Consider the following 26,232-nt stretch of genomic DNA (forward strand, 5'->3'; position numbering starts at 1 on the left):
TTCTCGCTGGAGCTTCTTCAGTTATATACACACTGACGCCAAAATTTAGAACATAGCATCTGATTCCTCTATATCTTAAGGCTCCTTATCTCGTGACTCTTCCACCAACGGAGTTTCCTTAAGCGAAAACTCATCAAGACTATCGTCTTCCTCTGCTGGATCAGCCTTAAGCTCTTTGAACATGGCCATCACTTGTATCATTGTTGGCCGCTTAAACGGTCGATCGTCCAAACACTGAGACGCGATCTTCAAGTAATGAAACAGCTCAACGTCTCCTGATTTCTCTGTTACAAGCTCCTGGTCGAGAATCTCAACTCCTCTTTTCTCTCTGTAGAGCTGTTTCGCCCACCCGACAAGGTTATTGTCTTCTCCAAACTCCCCTGGATCGATCGGTTTCTTACCAGAGAGAAGCTCAAGAAGTATCACTCCGTAGCTGTAAACATCCCCTTTAGCTGTACACCGGAAACTCTGGTAATACTCCGGCGGAACGTACCCTGGAGTACCTGCCAGCGTGCTCACGCTCAGATGTGTGTCTAGCGCGCTAACCAGCCTCGCCATACCGAAGTCCGAGACACGTGCTTCCAAGTTTTCGTCGAGAAGAACGTTGCTAGACTTCATGTCTCTGTGTATTATGTGAGGAATGCAGCTATGATGCAGGAACGCTAGACCTCTTGCAGCTCCAACCGCGATCTTCTTCCTCGCGGCCCAGTTTAGAAACACGCCGCCTTTTCTTGATACCTCGTGAAGAACAGTTTCTAAGCTTCCCCATTTCATGTACTCATAGACAAGAAGCCTCTCTTCGCCGATCTTGCAGTATCCCAAAAGAGGAACCAAGTTTCTGTGTTTGATTTTACCGATTGTTTCCATCTCTGCCATGAACTCTCTATCGCCTTGCCCCGTGATTCGGATCAGCTTCTTGATGGCTACCGTTGACCCGTCTTTGAGCTGAGCCTTGTAGACTTCTCCGAACCCGCCAGAACCGATCATAGTCTCTGCGCTAAACCCGTTTGTGGCTTCAAGAAGATGCGCGAAAGTGAGTTTTCTCAGCGGCTTCTCGAACGTGGCAACGTTGATGCTAAGCGGCTCAGGGACGCTAGAGAGCTTCCAGCTACAGCTTCCAGAAGTGGGAAGGCTCTCAATGAACTTCTCCCTCTTCTGTTCCTTCTTCTGAACTTTCCACGCCCTGTAAAGTGCCATGACTAGCATCACAAGACACATGAAGGAAAACGCGATTCCAGCGATCACAGCGGTTGCAACGGTCTGCTTCTTGGAGTGGACTTGGGCTGTAACGGGCGGCCGCCGAGGAGCAGACCCGCAGGGATGCAAAGGAACGCCGCAGAGGCCGGAGTTGTTTGCGTATCTTGTGACAGGGAACGTTGTTAGCTGGCCACCAAATGGGATCGGACCGGTGAGGTTGTTGTTAGAGACATCAAGATCGCTTAGGAAAGAAAGCGATCCGAGCGACCCGGGGATGTACCCTTGAATATCATTGTGAGAGAGATCAAGAACACCAATAGCTTTCAGTCCTCCAAGACTGTCCGGTATGGTTCCGGTTAACCGGTTATGTCCCAAATTCAAGACCTGGAGGTACCCCATGTTACCATAACTGGGAGGTATAAAACCGGACACAGAGTTGTACGAGACGTCGAAGTAGATCATGCTTCCGTTTGCAGAGAAAGTATACATTGTCATGCCAGAGTATATCCGCGTCGCGGGACACGAATGAACCATCGGAAACCGCTCCAGCCGTTCAGCACGAATGTCTTCAAACTCAACTAGTCCTCCCGCACCTCTGCAATCAGTACCGCCTTCGTTCCTCACAAACGCAAACTGTTTACCTGAAACACTCCCTGGCATTACTAGCCCGGCCTGGCTAGCTAGCTCGCCAGGGAGTGGCCCGGTTAGATTGTTGCTGTTGAGATCGAGCCAGATTAGGCTCTTGCAGTCCCCTAGGTGAGGTGGGACGCTCCCGGACAAGGAGTTGTTCCCGAGCTGCAAGATTGCTAGTTTGGTAAGATAACCGATTCCGGTAGGGATGGTCCCGGTCAACCGGTTGCTTGAAAGAGAGATCCATATCATGTTGGTGCATTTGGAGATTGAGTCAGGGATTGAACCGGTTAAGAGATTGTTGTTGAGGATGAGAGTCTCCAAGTTCCCTCCTTTGACGCAAACACCTTCCGGGATTCTACCGGTGAGGTTGTTCGCCCACATGACCAAGTCAGAGAGGTTCGGCAACATCCATATCTCATTCGGAATAGGTCCCGTGAGAGCGTTGAAGCTGAGGTCGATCGTCTTCAAGCTCTTGCACTTGCCGAGCTCCATAGGAACTGTTCCTGAGAGGTAGTTATTAGCCATGAGAAGCTTTTCAAGAAGCGGTGAATAGCTTTGGAGAGAGCAGAAACCAGAGGGAACGTTCCCTGTGAAGCCATTCGAGCTTAGATCAAGAACACGGAGGTTCGTACAGTTGGTGAGCGAACTCGGAACAGAGCCCGAGATGTTGTTGTAAGCCACGTACAGATACGCGATCCCCTCGATTTTACTCACGACGGTGGTTAAGAACTCGCCGGAGAGGAAGTTGTTTCCGAGGTTAAGGCTCTGTAACGAGGCGCAGGCCGCGAACGGCGGAGGAAGCTCGCCGGAGAGAGAGTTTCCGGAGAGATCGAGAGTCTCCAGCGTTCTGCAGAGTCGAGAAAGCTCCGGCGGGATTTCGCCGGAGAAACGGTTGTGAGCGAGAGAGAGGTGTTTCAGATTCTGGAAGCTTCCCCAGTACTCTCCGCCGCCGGGGATTTTTCCGGCGAGGTTGTTCCGGGAGATGTTCAACGTCTCGAGGAGTTTGCAGTTGGTTAGAGAAAGAGGAAAGTGATCGCCGGAGATGTTGTTCTGCGAGAGGCTGAGGAAGGTGAGGTTGCCGCAGAACCGGAAGGAGAGATCGCCGGAGAAGTTGTTGTGAGTTAGGTCGAGGTATTTCAGCGACGCGGGGATGAAACTCTCCGGGATGTCCTCGGATAAGATGTTGTATGAGAGATCAACGGTCGTCAGGGATTTAGACGACGGGGGAGAGCCTAGCTTTCCGGTGAGCTTGTTGTTCGAGAAATTCACGTAAACGAGATTGGTACATGTCGAGAAGACGTAATCGACGATTGAGTAATCGGATAACGAGTTCGACGACAAATCAAGATTCTGAAGATAGCAGCCGGAGGAGGAGGAAACAGAACCAGAAGAGAAATCGTTTCCTTGTAGGTAAAGATTCTGGAGACTAGGTAACGCCGTGAGGTTAACTAGGTTTAGGGTTCCGGTGAGTCCGCCGTTTCTTAGGTCTAGCCCGATGACTCGACCGTAGACAGAGCAAGAAACGCCTCGCCAGGAGCAGGAGCAGGAGCAGGAGCCACGGCCCGACACGTGTTTCCAGTTACCGAGGATGTTGTTAGGATCAGACTTGACGGAGGTTTGCTTGAACGCCGTTAACAGAGCAGTTTCGTAGGAGTTGTTTTCGTCGCTGATTAGCCTTTTGCCATGAGTGGTCACCACTATAAGAGTTGCGGAGAAACAGAGGATTAACGATAACAGCTTCATTTCCACACCGAGTGTTTCGATCAGAGGCTTTATAGAGATTGATGATACTCAAAGGAGTAAGGATCTTCTTCTGACTTGTTCTGATTCATTTACTGTGCTCAATTCCTCCAGAGCTTGGAATCTGAAAATAAAATAAAAAAACAAAGTGAGGTTTTAGAAAGAAAAAAAACAGCAAAGAAACAATTTTTAATCAAGAAAGAGTTGATATACATAATATGAACCTTGTTCAAGAAGAAAACAAAGAGTATAACCTAAGTTTGACATAGACGATTGTGACTGTGACTGGAAGAAGAGAGAGAGACAGAGTATCACTAGTGAAGAAGACAAGAGAAATTGTTTTAAGATAGTGTTTCTGCTCAAGTACGACGTTGCAGAGATGGTCGGACTGAAAACAACCAAAGTTGGATATTTTTTTCTTTCTTTCCAAAATCAGATGGTTTAAGATTCCGTAGTGAGAAGTGCTTACATAGATAGAGAGGAAACCTTTTTCAGCAAGACCAGTTCACCAAGAAGAGAGAAAGAAAGAAAAAAGTGATTTTTCAGGAACAAAACAAGAATTCTCCCAGGAAAAAAAAAAAAAAAAAGAGGAAAGAATTTTCCTTTTTGATCTTGCGTAAATGAAGAGCTAATGGGTGTCCTTGTTTGGAAAGAAATACCAATGGTCTAATTGTTGTAAAAAATGAAGGATTTCTTTTATTAATTCAAAAATAATATTCTCTTTGCCGGAAAATTGCAAACAAAAATATAATAATAAGAAAAATTGGTAAATAAAGGAAGAAGAAAAAGTAGGAAAAGAAAAAGCAGAAAAAAATGAAGACATAATCCTCCAGAAAAGAAGAGAAAACATAATCATGATACAAAAGATTAATTTTCTCTTTATAATCTCTGTCTAATCATCAATTATCTCGTATTACTTTTTTTTTTGTTCAAAATCTCGTATTACTTTAATCACAAAAATAATGTTTCACAAATTAGTTAAGGTCGAATTTCACGGCGAAATTTATGATTTTAATATTATTGTATTATTAGTCCAAATCTTACTTGTTTTGGGGGTTGGATGAATTAACCGGCACGTATGTATGTAAAGATGATATAAGGTCTCTGCGTTGCCATGTAAGTAAATACCTGTCTCTGCTCTAACATATAGTTCAAAGAAAGAAAGAAATGTGATTATTTTAAAAGATTGACGATTGTTACGATAAAGGCCTACTTTTTCCCATAATTTTCGTATGTTTCTACGCATTTATGCAACTTTCTAACCCTACACGGCACCAAGCACTAAGCTTATTTTAATTCAAATGAATTTAACAAGTAGTATGGTTATTTTAATTTGTTCATGGTCCTCTTTTTCTTTTGTATATTAGTTTGCGGCCCCACGTATTGTCTTTATTTATATAGTTGCCGCTTAACTTTTGGCAACTGTCGCATTTTATCCAATTTCTACCTAAACCGCATCTATAAATAATGAAATATAGTTCGTAGCAAAAAAAAAATAATAATAATGAAATATAGCTGTATTAGCTAGTCTTTCGAGTATCAAAGTGCATTGAGTATAACTAAGAGAAACTTCCTTGCAGTAAGCCTGGGCATCTTAATCTGGATCCGAAAACCCGAACCGGAACCGATCCAAAAATACCCGATCCGAAATCGGACTGAAAATTTACAAGTATATTTTGGATCTAAATCTTTTTACCCGAAAGAACCGGAACCGAAAGGAACCGACCCGGATCCAAAAAAACCCGACCCGAATAGACCCGACCCGATAAGAACTGATTTGTACCCGACTTAAGAACATGTATATCTAATACTATGATGTTTTTGTGTTCTATTTTATATATATTATTTTATGATTTAGTTGAAATATTTTTTTTAACAATATTTGTTATTCTTTTGTAACATTTTTTAAATAATATGAAGCTTTAAAATGTAAAATTTAGAGTTTAAAAATATTTTATTTTAATTATTAATAGTTTCATTTAAGTTATTTGTAAAATTTTAGATATATATGACAAATAGCAGCTAAATTTGATGGAATTGGGTATGTCATGTCCTTTTCACATCCTAAATAACCGGACCCGATATAGACCCGGAAAATTACAGATATTTTATGGGTATTTTAATTATAGATCCGAACCGACCCGAACCCAAGAAGAACCGACCCGAACCCAAACCGAAAACTTTTAAGTACCTATTGAGTCTAAATATTTACGATCCGAAAGATCCGGACCTGAAAAGAATCGGCACGAACCCGATCCGAAGATCCGAACGCCCATGCCTACCTTACAGATATTTTTTTATAGTTATACACATTTATTTTAATTAACTAAAACAAGTTGAAAAACTTTTGATCCATCTAATTTTACTGTGTTAAAAAAAAAAATTTATTTTAAATTTAGCAAAAATTGAGTTTTTTTTTTGCTTAATTATTGAGTTTTGTCGATGTCAAAAAAATTGTGTAATAATATTTAAGTTTTAAGATATATATTTTTACAGCAAACTTATATAATGAAGTCTAATATATACTTATGTTAAATGAGATTTATTTACTCGTCCATAGCGCACATATATATATATATGTATATATATATGTATGCCATTTACATATTACATCAGTAACGTACAAACAGGAACATTAATTTCAAAAACCCGTGACATCCATCCACATGTAAAAATGAGCTAGAGATTACGGAGAAAAGACAAACAAATTTCTTGAACTGTTAACATAGTATAACATAGTTTATACACATAGAAAATAGGAAAACTAGAGTATCATTTTAAACCTACTTAGCTTGCGTGATGTCCGATGTAAATGAGAATAGGGTCGAGAATTTTTAATTTAAAAAATGGGGCAGGAAAAAGACAAGGATCCTAGGAAGTAAGTTTATTATTAGTAGGTTAGATAGTAAGATAAATAAAATAAGAAGGGGTTTTATGAAAAGTCGGAAACGGTTTTGACGCGCGTGGGCCGTAGGGTTGGGCCGTGTACCAATTTTGTCAGTATACTCTACCGCACGAGCGCATATACGAGCGCATATTTTATGAACTCTTTCTACTCTTAAAAGATTCTCCCATGCCCACTAAGTATATTTATTTTTATACAGTGTAATGTTAAATTATTCAAGGACTAGAATAAAATATAATTTTTGAAAAGAAAAAATATCAGTCGGATAATTTAGTTAATTAAATATAAACTGTTGCTTTTCTAGCAAAAGGTGAAAACCATCAAAATCTACGACTTTAACCTTTACGAATATTTATTTTTAATTCAAATAAGCATAATTTTAAAGAAATTGTGCGAATAATTGTTAATATTGATCTCAATAAATTTCAAATATATATCTAAAAATAAAATTTAAAATGTTCACTAACATGTTTGATATATAAAAATTCGTCTTATTTGCCCAAATTATACTAGGTATGTATTTATTTTCTTATTCTCATTAGGCCATATATAGCTTGCAAAAGAAGAAATAGAAAAAGGTCGAAAAGGACATTTTAATGGTCCAGCATATCATTATCAAGATTAGCTAAAAAGAAATTGAAGAATAGTTGCATGCATGTCTCTTGACATCTTTCAAGTTTCAAATGCAAAAAGAAGTTCACATATGGAAAATGATTTTTCGAGAAGTAAATCATTTTAAATTAAATTGAATATTTAGTTACACTTTTATACTAAGCTGTTTTCAATTGACAGATTGGAAGATGCTAAGACTATTTTTGCACTTTAATTGTGGGTATCAACCAGAATGTTGAAAAACCATATTCATTCTTTGTTTGACGTGAAGGACCGACCTAATAATAGTGAAGAAAAAGCTAAGCATTTTAAATTAATCATTTGTCACCCACTTACCAATATATGTATGACCAGAAATTTCAATCACACTCCAATCAAATTAGTCAGCTATTTGTTAGTCTTGTCTCTTTTTATTACCAAATTTTACTGTAAATTAAAGCTCTTTTTAGTGAAAATGATTAACGCAAGGGTCCATTACCAGTCATTGCGTTATCTTTCCGGATCTTCTGTATATGATTTATCCATCAAGGTAAAAACCTTTTTAAATTCACAACTTAAATTAACAGTTGTACATCACATACATGCAAAAAGAAAAGCAATTCTATGAAAGTAATGCAAAGGTCAATAAATGCTTTTTTTTTTGTCAAATAAATGCTATATAAACCTTAATAAACGAAGAAACCATATAAGAGAATTCATTGCGTCAGTCACTTATAGAATTTACGATTCCAAGTATCACAATTCACAAGGCTTGCTAAGAACTAATGATATTACATTTTTCTCACCCAACAAATGTTGTATCTATGTTACATTAGCTTTCTATTTGAGTATATGATAAGAGAGTGTTACTTTTGCGAGAAAAATATTTCCAAAAACTAATAAAGAGGTATTATTTTACGATCATGTTTTCTTCCGTTCTAATTGCACATAAGAAATTAAAAAAAAAAAGAAGCTATACCAGATTGGCACAAACCCATATCAATGCACATTTGCCGCACCAACCTCCTCGTACTTATCTTTTCTCCGCTCGTTGATCGATCTCCTACGACTCATCTCATCTCTGCGTAACAAAAGGAGTTAGTTTTGCTCAAGATTATGAATTAAATATATCAACACACGCAAACACAAACAGACAATGGAGTGCTTGAAGGTTAAATGGGCAATAAAGGTAAAAGAGAAAACTTTTATAATTACCTGAGAAAAGTCCAGATGGAGTCATAATGAAGAAGGCCCAGCAGTTTCCTCTTTTTCCCTTTGTGACTTACTTCACCTCGTTTTACTACAGGTAGTTGCTTCACACCTCTTGCCTCCATTAACTCTTTGGCCACACCGACCGTCGTGTCTGGATAGCAAGTTATCAAACCGCGTTCTTGGCCTCTATACGTTATTTTCTTAGTACACACTGAGGAAACCGGACATGTATTCTCCTGCATCAGACAAAGTTCATTCAACTCCATTGCCAAAAAAAGAGACAGGCGAGTTTGTTATGTTTCACTGCTTACATCTACGACTGGAGAGACCTTATTGGACAAGCAACGTCTACTGTCTCCATGTGTTAAGATTCCGGCTAGAAAATCATCTTCATCGACCACCACAAGGCAGTTTTGGTGGCTGTCTTTAAGAATGTTTCTTGCTTCTCTTATAGTTGTTCCCAGAGAAACCTTCACATAGTTCTTTGACATAACCCGCAAAACCTTTAAGTCGTCCAGAATAGTTTCTTCATCCAAGAAGGATTTGTGGTCAGGGTTCTCCATCACGGTAAGCTCAAGGGAGTTTGCATTATCCGTGCGTCTCCAAATGCCTTCGGTTTTAAGATGGGACGGTGAAAGAGTAGAGTATCCTCTTCCTGCGTTGCGACCCTCTGAAGAATCACTCTCTTTGTCTTGGTTTACCACAGAGGGGACCCATATTGCTAAACCAACCGCTCCCTGTTAGAGGAAACAGAGATGCATATCAGATCATGAACAAACAGGATAAAGATTTTAAGAAACTTATCGCTCTCTATCCGTATAAACTACCTCTGCTTAAAAACATTATAATAGCGAAAAATAACTGGTTTAGTTTCAAGAAAAGCTTTATTGCTCGATCAGCTAAACAAGCCAACTAGGGAAGCATTTCATGAATCTCACCCCTCTAAGCGATTTTACCACATGTTTTATTTGATAGTACCACATGTTATCTAAGCACCAGAAAGAAACTGAAAGGGAAAAACGTATGGTTACCATGAGAGGAAGCAAAATTCTATAATCTTTTGTTAGCTCGAACAGCAGTAATACTGATGTTAAGGGGACTGAGCACATGGAAGCTAGTGTCGCTGCCATGCCAACCTGCATCACATAAATGAGGACAACTTGATGAGTCAAAATCAGTAACAACAGAAGTGGGCACTATCAGAACAAGAAAAAGATGCATTGAAGTAAAGGCCTGCATCAAAGGTAAAACAATACCAGAGCGTAAGCTTGCGGTTGAGCCACAGCGGCGTTACCAGGAATTGCTCTGTTAATAATCTCAGCAGCCGAACCTCCAAACACAGCACCAACAGCAGCACCAATCATCAAACTTGGTGCGTATAGACCGCCTACAAGCCCAGAGCCTTTGCACAAAGCAGTGGCCACAACTTTGGCTGCGGCTAACTGAGCTAATAACCAAATTCCAGGAGCTGAAGCACTCGTTCCAGTATGCAGGATTTCCTCAACATTTGTAAACCCCCAGTACAAAATTCCGGGGTACTTGAGAGCAATCATCCCAGCTCCTAAACCACCTAATGCAGGGCACACAATAGCTGGAAGACCAAATTTGTCTTTGATGAACTCGAATGACTTGGTGAACCACGTGACGAGCCAAGAAAAAACAACGCTGACAGCACCGCACAGCATTCCTAATATCAGGTACAGAGGTAGCTCTGGAGACAAGTGAAAAACATGTTGGGAAACTTATAAGAAAATGCTAGTTGAAGCATATATATATCAGCCTTCGTAATTTAAAGATACCAAGCATCTTTATGATATCATACCCTATCCATCAGGACATTCGATCATAAGCTACTGATCATTTATACCACCAGACTAACTGAAAGTTTACAATTGAGATTAAAAGCCAAAGAAAAACATACCTGCAGCGGACTTCAGGTCATACGAGGGGACTGTGAAAGCTGATTGAGTCCCAAGCAACGCATTCGACACAGTCGATGATATAACAGAGGCCAAAATTATCATTGCAGTGGTAAATGGAGGCGAGTTCTCGGCACGTAGAGGTCTTAAAACAGTCTCAATAGCAAAGAAACAACCCGCCACTGCTGCATTGAAACCTGTAACCACAAATAACGATCGGTAAATCAGATTTATAACCATGAACGAAATTTCCATATTGGAAAGACCAAATAATTGTAGTGCCTGTCTCAGTGGTCTCATTATAGTAAGAAACACAATAACACATACACACGAAACCAACATCAAAGTAACCATAAGTAAACTCTTTTCATTAATTAATACCAGAAAAATGCTCTGTCTAGTGCTAGAACCTAAGATTCATAGACAAATTTGTAGGCTACAGTACATACAAAATTCTGGAACCAAGAGAGTGAGCAAAAAGAACGAGGGGCCATTAAGATTGAATAAGCCAAAAAGATCCCAGGAACCAATAAATACTAGAGTGAACGAGCTGTGCTGCTATTCCGTGCATAGGCAATCCAATAATACACAAATATCAATTATGGAGGAGGAGGCATAAGCAATTTTAGAAGAGGTCTAAACAAACCAGATGCAATCCCAGAAGCCGCACCAGCTGCAATGAGAGCTATCCTCCTTTCTCTGTTGTTTTCCATCATTAGCGCAAAACCATTGGCACATGACTTTCCAATGTCAACACTAGGTCCCTCGGGACCCAGTGAACATCCTGTACCAAGGGTCACAGCAGCTTGGATGGCTTTTATCACTGGGAATATACCAGCAAGTAAATCTACTCCTTGTCCTTGAGAAGAAGTGGACTGCCTTATTTGATCCAAGATCTCAAGCAAACCATGCATCATGCCTACGATAACACCCCCAGTGACAGGAATCAAAAGAATCCGATGCCACGTGTCGGCTAGTCTCTGTAGACGAAGCCAAGCAGCACCCTCGTTGGGAGTACCAGCCCATGACCACTCATGAATGACATGAACCTAGACAAAAACCACTATTCTGTTGAATCAATATAGATTCAAATCAATGTGCACAGATCAAGATCTGACGCATGACAGCGTACCCCTTTGTTGAAGCCGGCGACGCAAATCCCAGCGGCGACGCCGATGAGACAGCCGATAAGAAGCAGAGCCCATTCAGGTGGAGCACTATCTCCGAGCACGTCGTTGCCTTCATCAAAACCGTACTCATCATCATTCAGGTAATCGCGATCATCGACGCCATCTCCTTCTCCGGCAACCGAGAGTGGGGAAGAAGAAGAGGGATGGTGGTGGCTCCTATCGACTCTGATATTATCCAGTCGTTTGAAGCTCAGACGACGCCCGGAGAGAGAGAATCTCCGATCCAGATGCTTGAACAGATTTCTAACTCCTCCGGTGGAATTCCTGATAGCCGGAGACTGAGATTCAACGTCGAGATCACCCTCTCCTCTGCCATTGACGACTTCATCTCCGTCGGTTGATCGCAATAGATGCCTGTCCTCGTTGTACTCTCCGGCTCCTCCTCCCGATGACATATCTAATTCCTAGCCTCCGTTACAAACGCATCATCCAACTCGCCGTGATGATTCACGATGGCATCAATCTCTCAGTAACAGAATCTACGCCGGGGAGATTCGTCGCCGGTTTTCTTCAGATTTGATCGGCTTTTCAGATTCTAAACCGTCTCGCGCCTCTCGATGATGAAACACGCGGCATCCGTCGTAAGAGAAGCCTCACTGTGAGCTTGAGAGAGAATCCAAGTCAGCACTTATGGGCCTTTATTGGGCCTTTATTTGTTATTATAATGAGCAATTTCACCCTCTCGCAACAAGTCGATATGTCCGAGTGGTTAAGGAGACAGACTTGAAATCTGTTGGGCTTCGCCCGCGCAGGTTCGAACCCTGCTGTCGACGTTTTGTTTTAACTTTTGTTTGACATTTCAGTTTCCGGAAACAGTTGGAGTTGCTCAATAAAAAGAAAAGAACGAAACATTTGGGAGCTCTTGGATGGCTTTTATCTTAGTTGATGTTATCTAAATCATCCTCTTTCGCAGCTTTTTCTTTAGATCTTGTTTCGCCAAAGGCCCAAAGTCGAACCTCTGCTGCTTTCTCGGATTTGCACTCAACATTCTCTATAGAAATCAATCTTCACTCACCCAAGAAGTGGTGCCGGTGAATCAGCTTAGAAGTGGAGTCTCCTTGACAGGAAGGAGGAAGTGATGTTGGATGGATTTCAGCTGATTCTAATGGCGATTTAGATGAGTTGGCATCTTCCTATGTGAAGGTGGTCCGATAAGATCGTTTATTGGAACGGTTGGGTTTCCCAGAGATTATTATCCGGTGGTGATGGTGGCTTCAAAGGCAACTGATGGAGCGAAGGATAGGAGCTACGAGGAGTTCATAAGAGGACCCAACAACGAAGCTCGTGCAGATCGTTCTTCACGCCGGAGTTGTGTCTCCGATCACTCCATGCGGTGCCGCGTAGGAGAGCGTGCCTACCCCTACGTCTCATCTTTTTCAAGAGACACGTGGAATTTTACGGAACAATCGAAGAAACTCAAAAACTTTTAAGGTTAAAAATGGGCGTGATGTACTTCTCATCTGTAATGCCCAGTTGGGCTTCTCTACTGAAGAGAAAGTTGACAAAAAAGATAATAAAAAAAATTGAGTTATATCTAAAATTAGGGATGTCCGCTTCGCGCGAAATATTGTTTTATTATTGATAAGAGCATGATTTTTTGGATAATGTAATTATGTTATTGTTTTTATTTCTTAAAAACATTATTTGGTGTTTTTAGTGTGTTATGTAGTAGTAGGTGATAGGTTAATATATTTTGTGTTTGTTTTTTTTGAATAATGTGTTGTTGTGTGTATAGTACTTGTTAGTAGTGAAGTGAGCATTTAACGTAAAATAATATTGAATTTCAATAACTTTGCATCTACGCATTTGTTGATTCTAAGATTAACGATTTCAGCGTCAAAATTGTATTATATTTTTTCATATTTTTGAAAATTATAACTTTTAAGATGTTTTTTGTCCTCTCTCCATATTTTGACCATGAGTCGTCACCGTCTATGTATTTCGTTACCTTTCTGGTGTGCGGTGCTTCTCACCATCACCGGAAAAAGACTCACATCTTTCTTTTGTTCTTCCTTGCCTTCTTTTTATGTGAGATTATATGATATTTTTTGTAGATCGGGTTTATAAGTTTTCAGTTGTTCTGTTGATTCTCACGGCATTATAGGATGTTCCAGTCAATATTGACTGCTCCTCTTCTTTCTTAGATTTCAGCTGATGTTAGGAACTGCATCTCCTTGGTTGGGTCAGATTTTAGTCGCTTTTGATGTTTTATTCTTCGTCGTTGGTTTACCATCAATAGTCTCTGTTCGTCTTGGTTTTCAAGATCTAGTTTTTGGTGTTCTGACTTCTATGCTCTCTTTCATAGCTCGAGGACGACTCCATAGTTTGTTGATTTCGTTTCGTCTCTCTTTCCCTCTTTATTCTTGCATCTCTTTGCAGCTTTCATCGCATCTCTGGTTGCTCTCCCTTTCATCATGTTTGCCACTCGTGTTTTGGATAACGTTTTCGTTCGTGTATGATATGTGGGCTTGGAATGTTATTCTGGTCTCAAGTTTAGTCTTTGATTTCTCGGTGGTTGTCTTTCATTCTCCCTCCCTCAAGTTGTTTCTTTTCTTTCCGTGTTTCCCTTGGTATAAGTGTGCGGAGTTAGTCTCTTAGAGCTTTGGTCCCTTCTATCCAGAGCTTTGTGGGTTTTCCACTTGCATTGTCGTCTTGTATGTTCTTGTTTAGTTTGTGAGGTGTTTCTTACTTTTTAGCTACTGGTTGTGATTCCGGTGCTTTAGGCATATACTTTCTCCTTCTTGGTGGCTTTGGCTTTTCGATTATTATTCTTCCTCTGGCCCGCTTTCTTGGTTATTTGCGTTGGTGTTGTAGTTTTTTATTCTTAGTTTGATTATTTATGATATTAATAATGAAATAAATATATAATTTGTAAACGAAATAATAAAAATTAGTAAAAATAATACAATGGTGAAAGTTTATGATATTTTTAGTTGTGAATAAATTAAATATTTAAAATATATTTATATTATTTTATTTATTTCTTGATTTTTAGGGATCAATAAATGTGAGAAAGATTATATAGTACACAATTATAAATTGATGGAACAAATTGCAATAATCTAGAAGAAGAAGGATTTAAAATACAAAAAAAAACATGAGGACACATGTCAACAAACCCCCTTTCCACATGTCATAAGAAGGAAAAATGTCAACTTTATATATAGATAGATAGATGTTTTAAAAAAGCTAGAGTAATATTTTTCTTGTAAATATTGAGTTTTGTGAAAATAATATGAGGAAGCTTAAACCTAAATAAAGATGTGAATTATTTATATTTATTTTTGCTTTATAATTTTACAATTTTATTTTGTTGGGACTTTTAAAAAATGTATATTACTTTTTGTATAATTAGTTTTTATTTATAATTTTTATTAAGTAATTTCTTGTACATGTAGGATTTTATATTTCGTTTTTTTAAGATGTTTTTTGAAAAAGCCAATATTATCTTTTATAATTCTCTTTATTTAGAAGTTTTTTAATTAAAAGAAAAATCACTTTCAAATAGGTTTTTACAATTATTTTTGTTTAGAATTTTAAAAAGGAAATTACTATTAAATAGTTTAAAATAAGATAACTATATATTTATGATAAAAAAAACTAAACACATGTCGTAATCTTAAAATATATATTGTGTTGTGTCACAATCATATTAATTAGAAACTCTTAAAAGATTATGTGATGATAATTTCCTTTTTTCTAAAATCATAATAAAAGAGATTTGTAAGAAAAAAATTTAATCCAAACCAAGAGAGGATTTGTTTTTTTTTTCTTTTAACTAGTGATCAATGATAATTTTAAAAGTTTATTTAATAGATAATTGTAAAAGTTTATTTAATAGTAATTTTTACTTTTAAAATTTTGATGATAAATATGCTACTAAAACAAATTTAATTAACAAAGAAAAATCTAAAAGTAGAAGTGATGTTAAAATAACAAATTTTGAAAATATTAATTTAAAAAAATTACTTAATATTAACTGAAAATATTTATATGATAGTAATTTTATATTTCTTAAATCCTAAACAAACTATAATTGTTAAAGATTATGTAATAGCAATTCTCCTTTTCTAAAAACTTGAAAAGAAACTATAAGAATATTTTTGTAATAGTAATTTTTCTTTTCTAAATTTCTTTTAAATTCTAAACAAAAAATATTTGTACTTTATTTTTGATACATGTCTCATTTTTAATTATTTTATTGACATATGTCGCGGTCATTTTAATTAGCAACTTTGAAAAACCAATTTTTATATAATAATATAATAAAAAAAGATATGGTATCTTTTTTTTTATTGGTTGAAATGTGGTTAGGCGTATAGGTAATGATGTTTTTATTTAGAAAATATACAAAATTAAATGTTTTTTTAAAATATGTGCGGATAAACCTAAAATAAGAATTAAAATGAAAAAGGGAATAGTATAGAATTAACAAACCGAAACAAGGATGGCTCTTGGAAAGATAATGATATCTTTTCAGGGCAAGGATGGCTTAGTACACTAGTGGGTTTTAATGGTTTATTGGGGGCGAGGAATGTTCGGGCTAGTCTCTCTCCTCTTCATGCGGAGATGGAAGCGCTACTCTGGGCAATGGAATGTATGAGGAACCTACGTCAATTTCAGGTCACATTTGCAACGGATTGTTCTCAATTGGTGAAGATGGTTTCCGAACCAGAAGAATGGCCGGCTTTTGCAGATTATTTGGACGATTACAAGATCCTGAATGAGAGTTTCACAAGATCAGACATCATCCATGTTCCACAAACGCTAAACACTATGGCGGATAGTCTAGCCCGTAAAGCTAGGATGCAGCTGTCGTATGTTGTTCATATGGATGTAGATCATCCAATTTGGTTTACAGAGTCAATATGAATCTGTAAAAGTCGATGACAAAAAAAAAAAAAAAAAAAACAAACCGAAACAAAGAATCAGAGTAACGGGTGGATAACTTTTATTAAATTAAAGGGTTGTTTTCAGGTTATCCTAACAGTTTAGGATTAGTCGTGGATTGAAGTTTTTATAATAATCCTTTTTCCTTATCCCTGAGAGGTTTTCCTTTTTATATGTCAAATCTCTCGCTTATAAAATCAAGTAGCCTCTGTATCTGTAATCTTATTGCTTGATTCGATGATGATGGAATGGCTGCACCACGACGTGGTAGAGCCATCTTGGAGAGACTTCCTGTGAGATCTCTGCTGAGATTCAAGTCTGTATCGAAGCAATGGAGATCAACGATCCAATCACGAAGGTTCCAAGAGAGGCAGTTGAAGCAGTCAGGAAGAGGAGATCCAGATGTTCTCATGGTGTCCGCAAGTACTGACGAATCTCTAAGAACACTAGTATTGGGTTCATCCTCATCGGTCAAGATCCCTACTCCTTGGGATAAGGAAGACAGTACTTAGTGTCCAATAATAGATGTGACGGTCTCGTTTGTCTCTACCATCCCTTGGAATCCGGTTATGTTGTCAACCCGGCCACAAGATGGTATCATCCTCTTCCTCCGTGCCAACTTCAACAACTCATGATCAGCCAAGGAGAGAGTTACTTTAAGCTTGAGCACGGACTCTTTAAGCTTGGATTCGGTAAAGACATAATATCATCATCCACTTACAAGCCTGTTTGGGCTATACAACTCTTCAGAGATAGGCCTTGGTTCGCTTCATTGGTTCACAGATTGCAAGGAAACCAAAATTTTTATCTTTTGATCTTCACACCGAGGCTTTTCAAGTCATCTCTAAAGCTCCCTTTCCCAATTCACATCATAACCATATCACTTGGTCGGACAAGGAATCATTCATCTGTGATACGCACAAGGGGTTGTCACAGATGATTGCTCAACACTATGGGCCTTCCGCCCACTAGCACTTTTGGATGGAAAGAAGAAGAAGAAGGATAAGATGAAGATGAAGATGAAGAAGACGAAGAAGAAGAAGAAGAATTTGCTCTTTTATGACGGTGTGAAAAGTCAATATCTGTTGATACATGACCCCGAAACCTATCCAGACGATCGATTATACTTTCACGGCTGAATCCATGGGATTTGTTGTTTGTTATTTCCAGAGTTTAATCTCTATCTGATTTTTTTTTTTGTTGAATGCATAATGTAACCGTTTCTTTCTTTTCTTCCCTTTTGAATTGATATCCATATTTTCTTGAATTGGTTATCAATGCGTTACATGATAAGATCTCTTAACTCAGTAATGGATGAGCAAGAGTGTTGTAAGAACTTCAAACACAGATCAAGAAAAACAAAATTTGTACATTAGATGGATTAGTGTCTGAATATTACAACATACCAACCAAAACCTACCAAGTACCAACAAGTCGATGATATGTCCGAGTGATTTAAGGAGACAGACTTGAAATCTGTTGGGCTTCGCCCGCACAGGTTCGAACCCTGCTGTCGACGATTTATTTTTGCAGTTGGAGTTGCTCAAGAAAAAGAAAAGAAACATTCGGGAGCAGCTTTTCTCACAATAATTGGTCACAAGAATATGTTCCTCCTACACTACTAGTCTAGGTGCAAAAGCACGTCTGTGCTTTAGAATTTGAGAACGCTAGTAAAACTTCCGACGAAAACCCATTTGGCTCTCTCTCTTGCTCGGGTAGAAAGAGAGAATATATAAGACGTTCAAAGAAACCCTCACAAAAAAAAAAAAAACAGAGTCATGTTCTGAGATTCAAACTTCAAAAAAAAAAAAGAAAGATGCAAAGAGGCGGAAGCAACAGAGCTTGCGACAAAAACAAAGGAGAGAAACATGTAAACAACAACCGAAACAAAGGATCACAAAACGATAGAGAATCATTCGTAGATCCAAGAATGAAGGCTGCTCTGCCAGTTCACAGGTCCATCAGGGAACCACAACGCACACTCCTTGTTAGCACTCTCCACCGAGTCACTCCCATGGATAATGTTCCTCCCAATGTCAATAGCAAAATCCCCACGGATGGTTCCTGGTTCAGATGCTGCAGGGTTCGTTGCTCCGATGATCTTCCTTCCCGTCAACACAACATTCTTTCCCTCCCAGATCATTGCAACGACTGGGCCAGAGATTATGTAATCAACAAGGCCACTGAAGAAGGGCTTGGCTGACAAGTCCTGGTAGTGTTTCTCGGCAAATGGACGGTCCACTGTGATCAGCTTTAGACCTGAGACCATGCCATCAATCAAACCAAACTATCATCATACAGTTCTGACCAGATCTACGTTTTAAAATGCAAACTTAAAAGCTACATCAGCTAAGCTAGTATCAGTTACGATGATAGTATGCAGCAGCAACCAACTTAAAAGTATTTTACCTTTCAAAGTGAAACCCTTCTGCTCGAACCTGCAGATGATTTGACCGATCTAAAGATGGAGCACAAAGAGCAGACATAATCAAGATACTTGCGAGGAAACTCAACAACAAGTTTCTCAAGAACACAGGTAACAATGAAGAGCATCAATAGAAACGTACCAGACCCCTTTGGACGCCGTCGGGCTTGATCATGATGAAAGTTTGCTCCATTGTCGATTCTTTTTGATGTCACTTACTAGTCGGCGATACCTATACGCAGTGAAGAGAACGTTGTTATATAGAAGAGCCCTAGATGCTGAGAATATGCGCTCCTCGTTGTGGGGCTTCACCAGATGGGCCTTAAGAGATTTTGCTTTTTACTATTCAGAGGTCCATTCATGCCACACTTGAAACTTTAGCATAAATATGTTAAAAGGGATTATTAATCCAAATAAATAAGGAATTGGATTAACTGGAATGGAATGTTATATCATAAGTGGAATCAGAAGTAGCTAAATTTTTAAAAAGACTAAGAAGAGGAACTTGTTGAAACGTATACAAGAATAATTTTATAAAACTATGACTAAAAATATATGCAAGATTAAAATAATATTATTATGCACAAAATAATTTATAGTATTAATTTAGTATTTCCATATTTTTATTCTTTCTATTTTAATACTATTAGTTTTTAGATTTTATATAAATGAAAAATATAATTTATATTTCTTATTTATTTATGACTTTGGATTTTTAAATTAGAAGCAAGATTCCAAAATGAAAGCGTAATTTTTCAAAGTGTTTTTATCAAAGAGATTATTTTGACGAAATTCTGAAAACTTTCACAAGTTTCTAATTCTAATTTCTTTTGATCTTAAAGCAGAAGGCATACGTCATGTGAAGCTTCCGTTCAATCTAGAAATTAACCGGTGAGTGTGGTAGAGTTGTAGAAACACATGTTTATTCCTCCCGACTATTATTAACAAAGACTTTTAAAAATGTTGTATTAATTTTTATAGAATAAAAGTCGTTTAAAAAGACTTGGACTGCAAGGTTGAAACAAAGATGTTGTATAACTGCAAATAGGAAATCCGTAACGTTTGATCAGTCCTGTCTTTGAGATTAGGCATGCGAACTCGGTTCAGTTTAGGTAATTTGGTTTTAGTTTTCTCAAAATTTTGCCAGAGTTGAACCGAATTCCGCATATAATCTATCTTATTAAAGTAAAAATAATTTAAACTTTTGTTTGGCAACAAAGATAGCAGTTTGAAAAAATAGTGATGTTTGGAAACATGGATGTCAGTAAGTTAGGAAAAAAGTAATGGGCTTATGTTATTAAAAAAAATTGGAAGTCCATTACATTATATTAAAAAGTAATAGGTTTACGTTACTTGATATACATATTCAAGTCAAAATAATAATTTAAAATTGATTTATATCAAAATATATATATATTCAAAATTTGATTTTACTAACATATTTTCTAATAACCATTATAAAAATGTTTTCATATATATAAAAAAATACAACACAGCTCAATTTTAAATACCAACTTAAATTATGGTTTTTATATTTCATATTGAAATTTTAAAATATAATATATGTGATTATTTATATGATTGTACGTATAAAATATTATTAATTATAAGAAAAGTTATTTGATGGTACATATAAAATATGATTAATTATATGATAACACATATTTTTTTAACCTATGATGACACATATAGGATATATAATACTTTGGTTTAAATATTTGGATAGAGAATTAATAATTATTTAAGTATTTTTGGAGTTTTGAGTATATTTCAACTATTTTAGATATTTACGTTTGATTATTTGTATAGATTTTCAAGTATTTAAATGAACTTAAAAGTATCATATATATTCTGAATGTTTTTATATATATTAAATCTAAAAATAATTAATATATATAAGTATATAAATCTATTTTGGATACCCAAAATACTTTGGTTCGGATCGGATTAGGTTTCAGTTTTTTAAATACCAAAATTTTGAATAATTCTGATATTTAATCAATTTTGGTATGAATTTGGTACTACTTATTCGGATTGGGATCAATACAATTTTTCGAATTGGAGTTTTTTTCCCAACCCTAAATAGTGACATAAAAAAAAATAGCATCATATTTTTTTTAAAATACATCCGCGCGGACGAGCCGGTAAAAATTAGTTCAGATTATTTTTCTTGTTTTTGCCAAAAGAAACTTTCCATATTGTTTGTGAGGACAATCGGAATAACCAAGTACAAATGTTTATTAAAAAAAAGATATAAATGTTATAATATAGTTCTGAAATTAGTGGATGAACATCATGAGATTTCATTGTTATCATGAAATAAAATCTGAAAATTATAAGAACCTCAAGCACACTACTAGCTTTCTAGCCACAGATGACTATTCGTAAATGCACCTAGTTTCATCTTTGTGTCATTATGTATATTATTTTAACTCTGCAAGTTTATCACGAAATATAATATGTTTCAAACGAAAGGAAGACCCACAGAGGCAGAAACAAGCAGAAGAAACAAAGATTGGTGACTAGATTGGGTAACTTGCCATACAAGTCAAACATATACATAAACGAGAGAGATATAGTTTGAATGAATCAGCCAAAGAAGCTTGGATCGTAGCCATTGCTAGAAGTGGCCAAAACATAGTAAGCAACGATGTGACCAATAGAACCCCAAGCAAGAACATCCACGATGTTGAATCCAACAGGGTCGTTCGATTTCAAGAGGCTTACGTACTCCTTGGCACGATCATCTCCCGCTTCGAAGTGGGTCTTCCCGTTCTGCTCCGGCACCTGTTTAGCCACATTCTCTCTCTGGAAGTTGAAGAAGACGAACCGGCCTAGGAAGAGGGAGAGACCTGTGCTGAGGCTAATAACGACGGATGGGCTGAGCTCGGCTCTCACGACGGCGGAGGAGGAAGATCTTCTTCCGGAGGTGGTGGATAGCTTGGGTAAGGCAGATGAGGAGCCACCGAGGCGGAGAGGACGGAGGCCGTGGAATGAGATGGAGTTCGGGTGTTTCTGGGAGATTGTAGAGGAGAAAGTTGTGGGTGTGAGCAAAGCAGATGCGCTTGTCGCCATGTTATCTTCTTCTTCTGTGGAGAGTTTCAGTGCAAGAGAGAATGAGTGGTTTTGGATTTATCATCACATTTGGCTTCTTGGAGGAGACGATACAAGATTTTGCTTGTGAGGATAGGATTCAAGGTTGATGATGTGGCATTCTCTCATTGGTTTGTATTGGATTATGAGATTTCAGACAAGTATTTTGTCTTACAGCCCCTCCTAATTTAGACTTTTTTCCGTAAAGCGCCTTACATTTTACTTTATTACGATTTAATCGACATAAATTTCGACAGTCAAACTAGAACCAATATTTGCGTTAAAGCCCTAATATTTACATTTTGTTTTGTAAAGCGCCTAAAGTTTTCTTTTGTCAAATTTAGACTACGAAGATTAACACAAAATCAAATTATTTTTTGGTTAAAACCCTCATAGTTTAGACGGTTCTCCTTATAAGACCCTACTCTATTAACGTTCAATTTAATCCACACAATTTTACAATCCAACGGAATACAACACAGAAAAGGATGAAAACGAGTCCCTAACAATGGATTATAGCCAAATACTGAGCTACAGGCTCGGATCGTGTTGTCTCATCCTGGTCTAGCCCAAGTAAAGAGTTCATGCAAACTCAAGCTGAAACTCAAACACTTATGTACACACATACATGAACTTCAACAGTCAACACTCAAAAGCTAACTAAATAGACTCTCTGTGAAAACCCCTAGTACTTGCACAACACATAATTTACACCATTGGAGATTTGATTATAATGTTTTTATTTGGACGCGGGAGTGTACCAGGCATGTGGTAAGCTCTTTTATTCCTCTGATGGCTCTCGAACGGTTACAGATATGAATCGAGGTAGGAGTAGTTGTGGTGGCGGCCATACTCAAGGAGACTACCGTAAGTGCGGTCCCAAACACCGATGAAGAGCGCTTCTGTGTCAGGGCTGAAGGATATTCCCGAGATCTCCCCAAAGAAATCGATCTCCTGCTCTGTTTCATACCCTTTCGAGACGTCGTATACATGAACAAAGTCAGCCGGCTCAGCCATGGCCATGTACTTCCCATCTGACGTGTAGCGGATGGATCGAATTGCCCCGAGGTTACCCCTCAAGACAGCAACAGATTTAGACAGGTTACGAATGTCCCAAACCCGGCAGGTCTTGTCTTGGTTACCTGTGGAGAACGTGAGCCCATCCGGGTGCCATGCTGATGCAAAGGAAAAGTCCAAATGTCCTGCTAGCGTTCCCAGTGTCTGTCGGAAATATTCCAAATCAGTTAGAAGAAAGAAAAAAAGCTTTTTTATTCAGAAGAGTTGAGCATAGGGATAGTGTCTCTGCACCTTTCCATTGTTGGGGTCTACGAGAAGACCCTCTGGGTTGTCTCCCACAATCGTCAATAACTTACAATCAGGACTCAGAGATGTGTGCTGCCAATAAAAATTATCCATTTACGTTAACTGTACTTATCACTCAACTTAGTGTGACAAGAAACAGGAAGGGACTTGCATTGACTGGCCAAGGAAAGCGAAAATAGTTAACAAGCTGATATCTCTCCATATCAAAATCTCTGACTCCACAATCATTATTTGAGGCCGTGAAATGAAGCGCACCACTGCAGACAAACAGACATAGGCCAAAGGGAATGTTAGAAGCTGGAAACTGGCAAAAAAACCCTACATGGAGCAAAATAGAGAAGCAGATACCTGGGTTTGTTATAGATCTCAATTGCATTAGTGATAGCATTGTCATCATAGGTTGTACGGGAACAGAAGCTCACACCAGGTCTATCAAGATGCTGCATCAAACCAATGTGGAAACAGTTGATTAGATTGCATGTCTGTGTAATCCATAATTGGAAGAACATTAGAGTTTACCTTGCATAGAAGTTCTCCTTGAAATCCACCAGCAACTAAGAACTTATCTTTGACTGCAAGTGTACTCACTTGAGTCTTCGTAAATCCCTCCAGCAAACTTCCAGGATGTTTCTTCACCCACACAAGAAAAAACCAATAACTGATGTGGGTTTTAAAAGAAGAATCTCTGATGATTCTGGAAGAAGGAAGGAAACTAACCTCGGATGGGGAAACTTGGCCTTGAACATTGAGAACTTCATGCTTTCCAGAAGTCAAAGTAGAGTAGTGGCTCACCAAAAATTGTGACATAAGGTACACATCATGCTTAGAAGTTGCCCAAACCAAATTCCTCAGCTAGAATACAAAGATGTACACATAGAAGCTTTTTTTAGTACAACAAGAATCCATTTATGTTTAACTTATGTGGACAGTTGTAGCAATTTGTACATCCTCATTATGCATACGGACTAAAACAATTGGAATTTGAAAAAAAAAAAAAAAGATATGATTCGATGAAAACCTGAAAATGAAGGATACTTGATTTGATGGATCTTGAATTCCGCCAGAAATCATAAAAGATGGCCCCTTTCTGTGTAGCCATACAATCCTGAGAGGTCATTAAGCAAATGATATATATAGTTGAAACCAATATTGTTGATGAAACAAGCAGACAATAGCTAAAAGGTAAGAGAAGGAGAAGAGGACTTACTTTCCCGGAGGAATCACCAGAGTTAGGGACATTTTCGTAGTTTTTATACTGGTCTAGTCTAGTTTGTCTGTATTTCTCTCTGGTAATGCTAAGCCTGTCCCAAGGAATGCCCTGGATGTCTTTGTCTTTACGGGCTTGCTCCGCTGAAGTATCTGCTATTTTATTACTCTGTAACCAAAAAAAAAAAAAAAAACCACACAATTTAGTAAAAAAAATGTCAAAGACAAACTAAACTGAATTAGTCTTGTTACAGAGCCATCCATATATAAATACTTAGGCCAGGATTATCGGGAGGGAAATAGAGGTTTTAGTGGGATTTTTAGGTGGGGGGGCCCACAGATAAGGGTAAAATCGATCCCAGGGAAGCTGAAATAAGGACCGACGTTTGGTGAGTTTTTCAACTGTTTGCGGGCCCCACTGACACGTGGCGGCCCGCAATTGGTTGATATTTAATTTTTTTTTTTTTTTCTCAGACAAAAAAAAATAAAAAAAAAATAAAAAAAAAAATAAAAAACCCCATGTGGGGTTTCTGCGTTAATCCTGCTCTTACAGAGTAGTCAAACTCGTCGACATCGGAGTCAGATGCAGCCATGTCATCACCATGAAAGTCGTCATCCAAATCGTCGTCTACAACTTCCATATCATCATCATCATCAACATGGTCCATGTACGCAGCATCCTCCTCCGCTTGGTAATTGGACATATTTTATTTATAGTTTGGATAGAAAAGGCAACTGCACATGTAGAAAAAAAGCACATTTTATTACAGAACTGTGAAAGCAAGCGACCACAGAAGCCAAATAGAGTAGTTGTAAACATGAATATTGCAACATCTAAAACAAACAAAGCGGTTAGAGGAAAGATAGATCTCCACAAATATTACAATCTTAAATAGAAACTTCATCCCATCGCGAAACAAACGAAACGCCTACTAAACCGGCTCCGACACACTGAAAGTTCGGAAATAACGAAACCAATACACATGTATGTCCAACGCAATCGTAATAAGGCAGGAGCACGACAGGAACATAGCATATCAATTAAAAAGACAGAAAAATAGGAGATGTATGGTTCAAACAAATTCATTACCTGACGATGCAATTCCTTCGTGAAAATCCAGCAAAAATCTATGATTAGGTTTTTGCATATACAACAATTTTTTATTGGATTGGCGTTGGTTAAGATCGATTGCAAGAGAGAGAAGAAGAGATGAGACATTTATTTATTTATTTTTCTTCTCTCAATCACAGGCTATTGGGCACAGTTTCCAAAAAGAAAAAAAACCTAAATCTTCGTTCTCCTCTCGGCGGCTCTGCCGTTCGCGAGTCGCCGCCTCTGCTCTGCCGGCTTGCAATTGTTCCGGTGGACTCCCCTTCTCAAACTCCATCTTTGATCTTTTCTTTTAACTCTTCGTATATCCCTTTTCAATGGCATCTTCTTCCCAACCCCCAGATCTAATTGAAAAAGCTGACAATGGCTTAGTGTTCACCATACTTCGCCGCTCTTCTTCAACTGGTTCTCTAAAAGTACCAGCTTCCTCAATTGGGTTTGATGGGTTTGTTGCTACTGCCGAAAAGTTTCCATCAAGCCAAAACTCAGGACAAGACTCAGCTGTTAAGGGTTTTGTTGGATTGGAACCTCCAAAGATTCTCTTTGATGTTCTTGTGGAAAGTGTGCCTCAAGTTGAGAACCACAAAGATGCAGGAGGAGAAGCTGTTTATGAAGACTCTACTTCCTCAGCTGCTCTTGTGGATTCAATAATCGTGCAAAACCTTGTCACCGTTGAGAGTTCTTCTACTACAGAAACTAATAAAAAGTCTGATGTATCAGTTTCCCCTTCTCTAGGAGCATGGGCAAAACCTTTAAAGATTTATCCATCCTCTCCATCAGCAGTAGATGTTCTGAAT

At 38.1% G+C, this 26,232-nt stretch overlaps 5 protein-coding genes, 2 non-coding genes and 1 pseudogene across 10 annotated transcripts; 3 read left to right on the forward strand and 5 right to left on the reverse strand.

The window, feature by feature from the left end:
• Positions 1-6: 6 nt before the first annotated feature.
• LOC106327958 (serine/threonine-protein kinase BRI1-like 1) lies at positions 7-4,211 on the reverse strand. 3 transcript variants are annotated; one of them, XM_013766291.1, is made up of 2 exons: positions 4,040-4,211; positions 7-3,694 (listed from the first exon to the last, which is right to left on the reverse strand). In XM_013766291.1, the coding sequence occupies exon 2, from the start codon at positions 3,571-3,573 to the stop codon at positions 76-78; it is 3,498 nt and encodes a 1,165-aa protein (XP_013621745.1). In that variant the 5' UTR covers positions 3,574-3,694; positions 4,040-4,211; the 3' UTR covers positions 7-75. The 3 variants fall into 3 exon arrangements, with proteins under 3 accessions (XP_013621745.1, XP_013621744.1, XP_013621746.1); XM_013766290.1 differs by having other exon boundaries at positions 3,825-4,193; XM_013766292.1 differs by having other exon boundaries at positions 3,795-4,193.
• Positions 4,212-7,792: 3,581 nt separating this feature from the next.
• LOC106336474 (chloride channel protein CLC-f) lies at positions 7,793-11,972 on the reverse strand. Its single transcript, XM_013775308.1, has 8 exons — positions 11,330-11,972; positions 10,844-11,246; positions 10,200-10,394; positions 9,535-9,989; positions 9,310-9,414; positions 8,590-9,015; positions 8,282-8,514; positions 7,793-8,147 (listed from the first exon to the last, which is right to left on the reverse strand). Exons 1-8 carry the CDS (start codon positions 11,780-11,782, stop codon positions 8,066-8,068), a joined length of 2,352 nt encoding a protein of 783 aa, XP_013630762.1. The 5' UTR covers positions 11,783-11,972; the 3' UTR covers positions 7,793-8,065.
• Positions 11,973-12,078: 106 nt separating this feature from the next.
• Positions 12,079-12,160, forward strand: TRNAS-UGA. Its single transcript has one exon. It is a non-coding gene; the product is annotated as a tRNA-Ser (tRNA).
• Positions 12,161-16,395: 4,235 nt separating this feature from the next.
• Positions 16,396-17,601, forward strand: LOC106332826 (annotated as a pseudogene).
• Positions 17,602-17,713: 112 nt separating this feature from the next.
• TRNAS-UGA lies at positions 17,714-17,796 on the forward strand. Its single transcript has one exon. It is a non-coding gene; the product is annotated as a tRNA-Ser (tRNA).
• Positions 17,797-17,988: 192 nt separating this feature from the next.
• Positions 17,989-18,995, reverse strand: LOC106329117 (nucleoside diphosphate kinase 1-like). The gene is made up of 3 exons (XM_013767708.1): positions 18,845-18,995; positions 18,687-18,735; positions 17,989-18,536 (listed from the first exon to the last, which is right to left on the reverse strand). The coding sequence occupies exons 1-3, from the start codon at positions 18,893-18,895 to the stop codon at positions 18,190-18,192; spliced, it is 447 nt and encodes a 148-aa protein (XP_013623162.1). The 5' UTR covers positions 18,896-18,995; the 3' UTR covers positions 17,989-18,189.
• Positions 18,996-21,143: 2,148 nt separating this feature from the next.
• LOC106328748 (photosystem I reaction center subunit V, chloroplastic-like) lies at positions 21,144-21,858 on the reverse strand. Its single transcript, XM_013767257.1, has one exon. It carries the CDS (start codon positions 21,775-21,777, stop codon positions 21,292-21,294), a length of 486 nt encoding a protein of 161 aa, XP_013622711.1. The 5' UTR covers positions 21,778-21,858; the 3' UTR covers positions 21,144-21,291.
• A 426-nt stretch (positions 21,859-22,284) lies between these two features.
• Positions 22,285-25,580, reverse strand: LOC106328020 (uncharacterized WD repeat-containing protein C2A9.03). Of its 2 annotated transcripts, XM_013766368.1 has the most exons (11): positions 25,467-25,580; positions 25,415-25,432; positions 24,876-25,059; positions 24,326-24,493; positions 24,137-24,223; positions 23,836-23,970; positions 23,638-23,748; positions 23,467-23,558; positions 23,270-23,375; positions 23,104-23,190; positions 22,285-23,016 (listed from the first exon to the last, which is right to left on the reverse strand). In XM_013766368.1, the coding sequence occupies exons 3-11, from the start codon at positions 25,026-25,028 to the stop codon at positions 22,603-22,605; spliced, it is 1,353 nt and encodes a 450-aa protein (XP_013621822.1). In that variant the 5' UTR covers positions 25,029-25,059; positions 25,415-25,432; positions 25,467-25,580; the 3' UTR covers positions 22,285-22,602. The 2 variants fall into 2 exon arrangements, with proteins under 2 accessions (XP_013621822.1, XP_013621823.1); XM_013766369.1 differs by having other exon boundaries at positions 24,137-24,205; positions 25,415-25,517.
• Positions 25,581-26,232: the final 652 nt, after the last annotated feature.

This window comes from Brassica oleracea, chromosome C3 (genome assembly GCF_000695525.1).
Source record: "Brassica oleracea var. oleracea cultivar TO1000 chromosome C3, BOL, whole genome shotgun sequence".
NCBI classification, from domain to species: Eukaryota; Viridiplantae; Streptophyta; class Magnoliopsida; order Brassicales; family Brassicaceae; genus Brassica; species Brassica oleracea.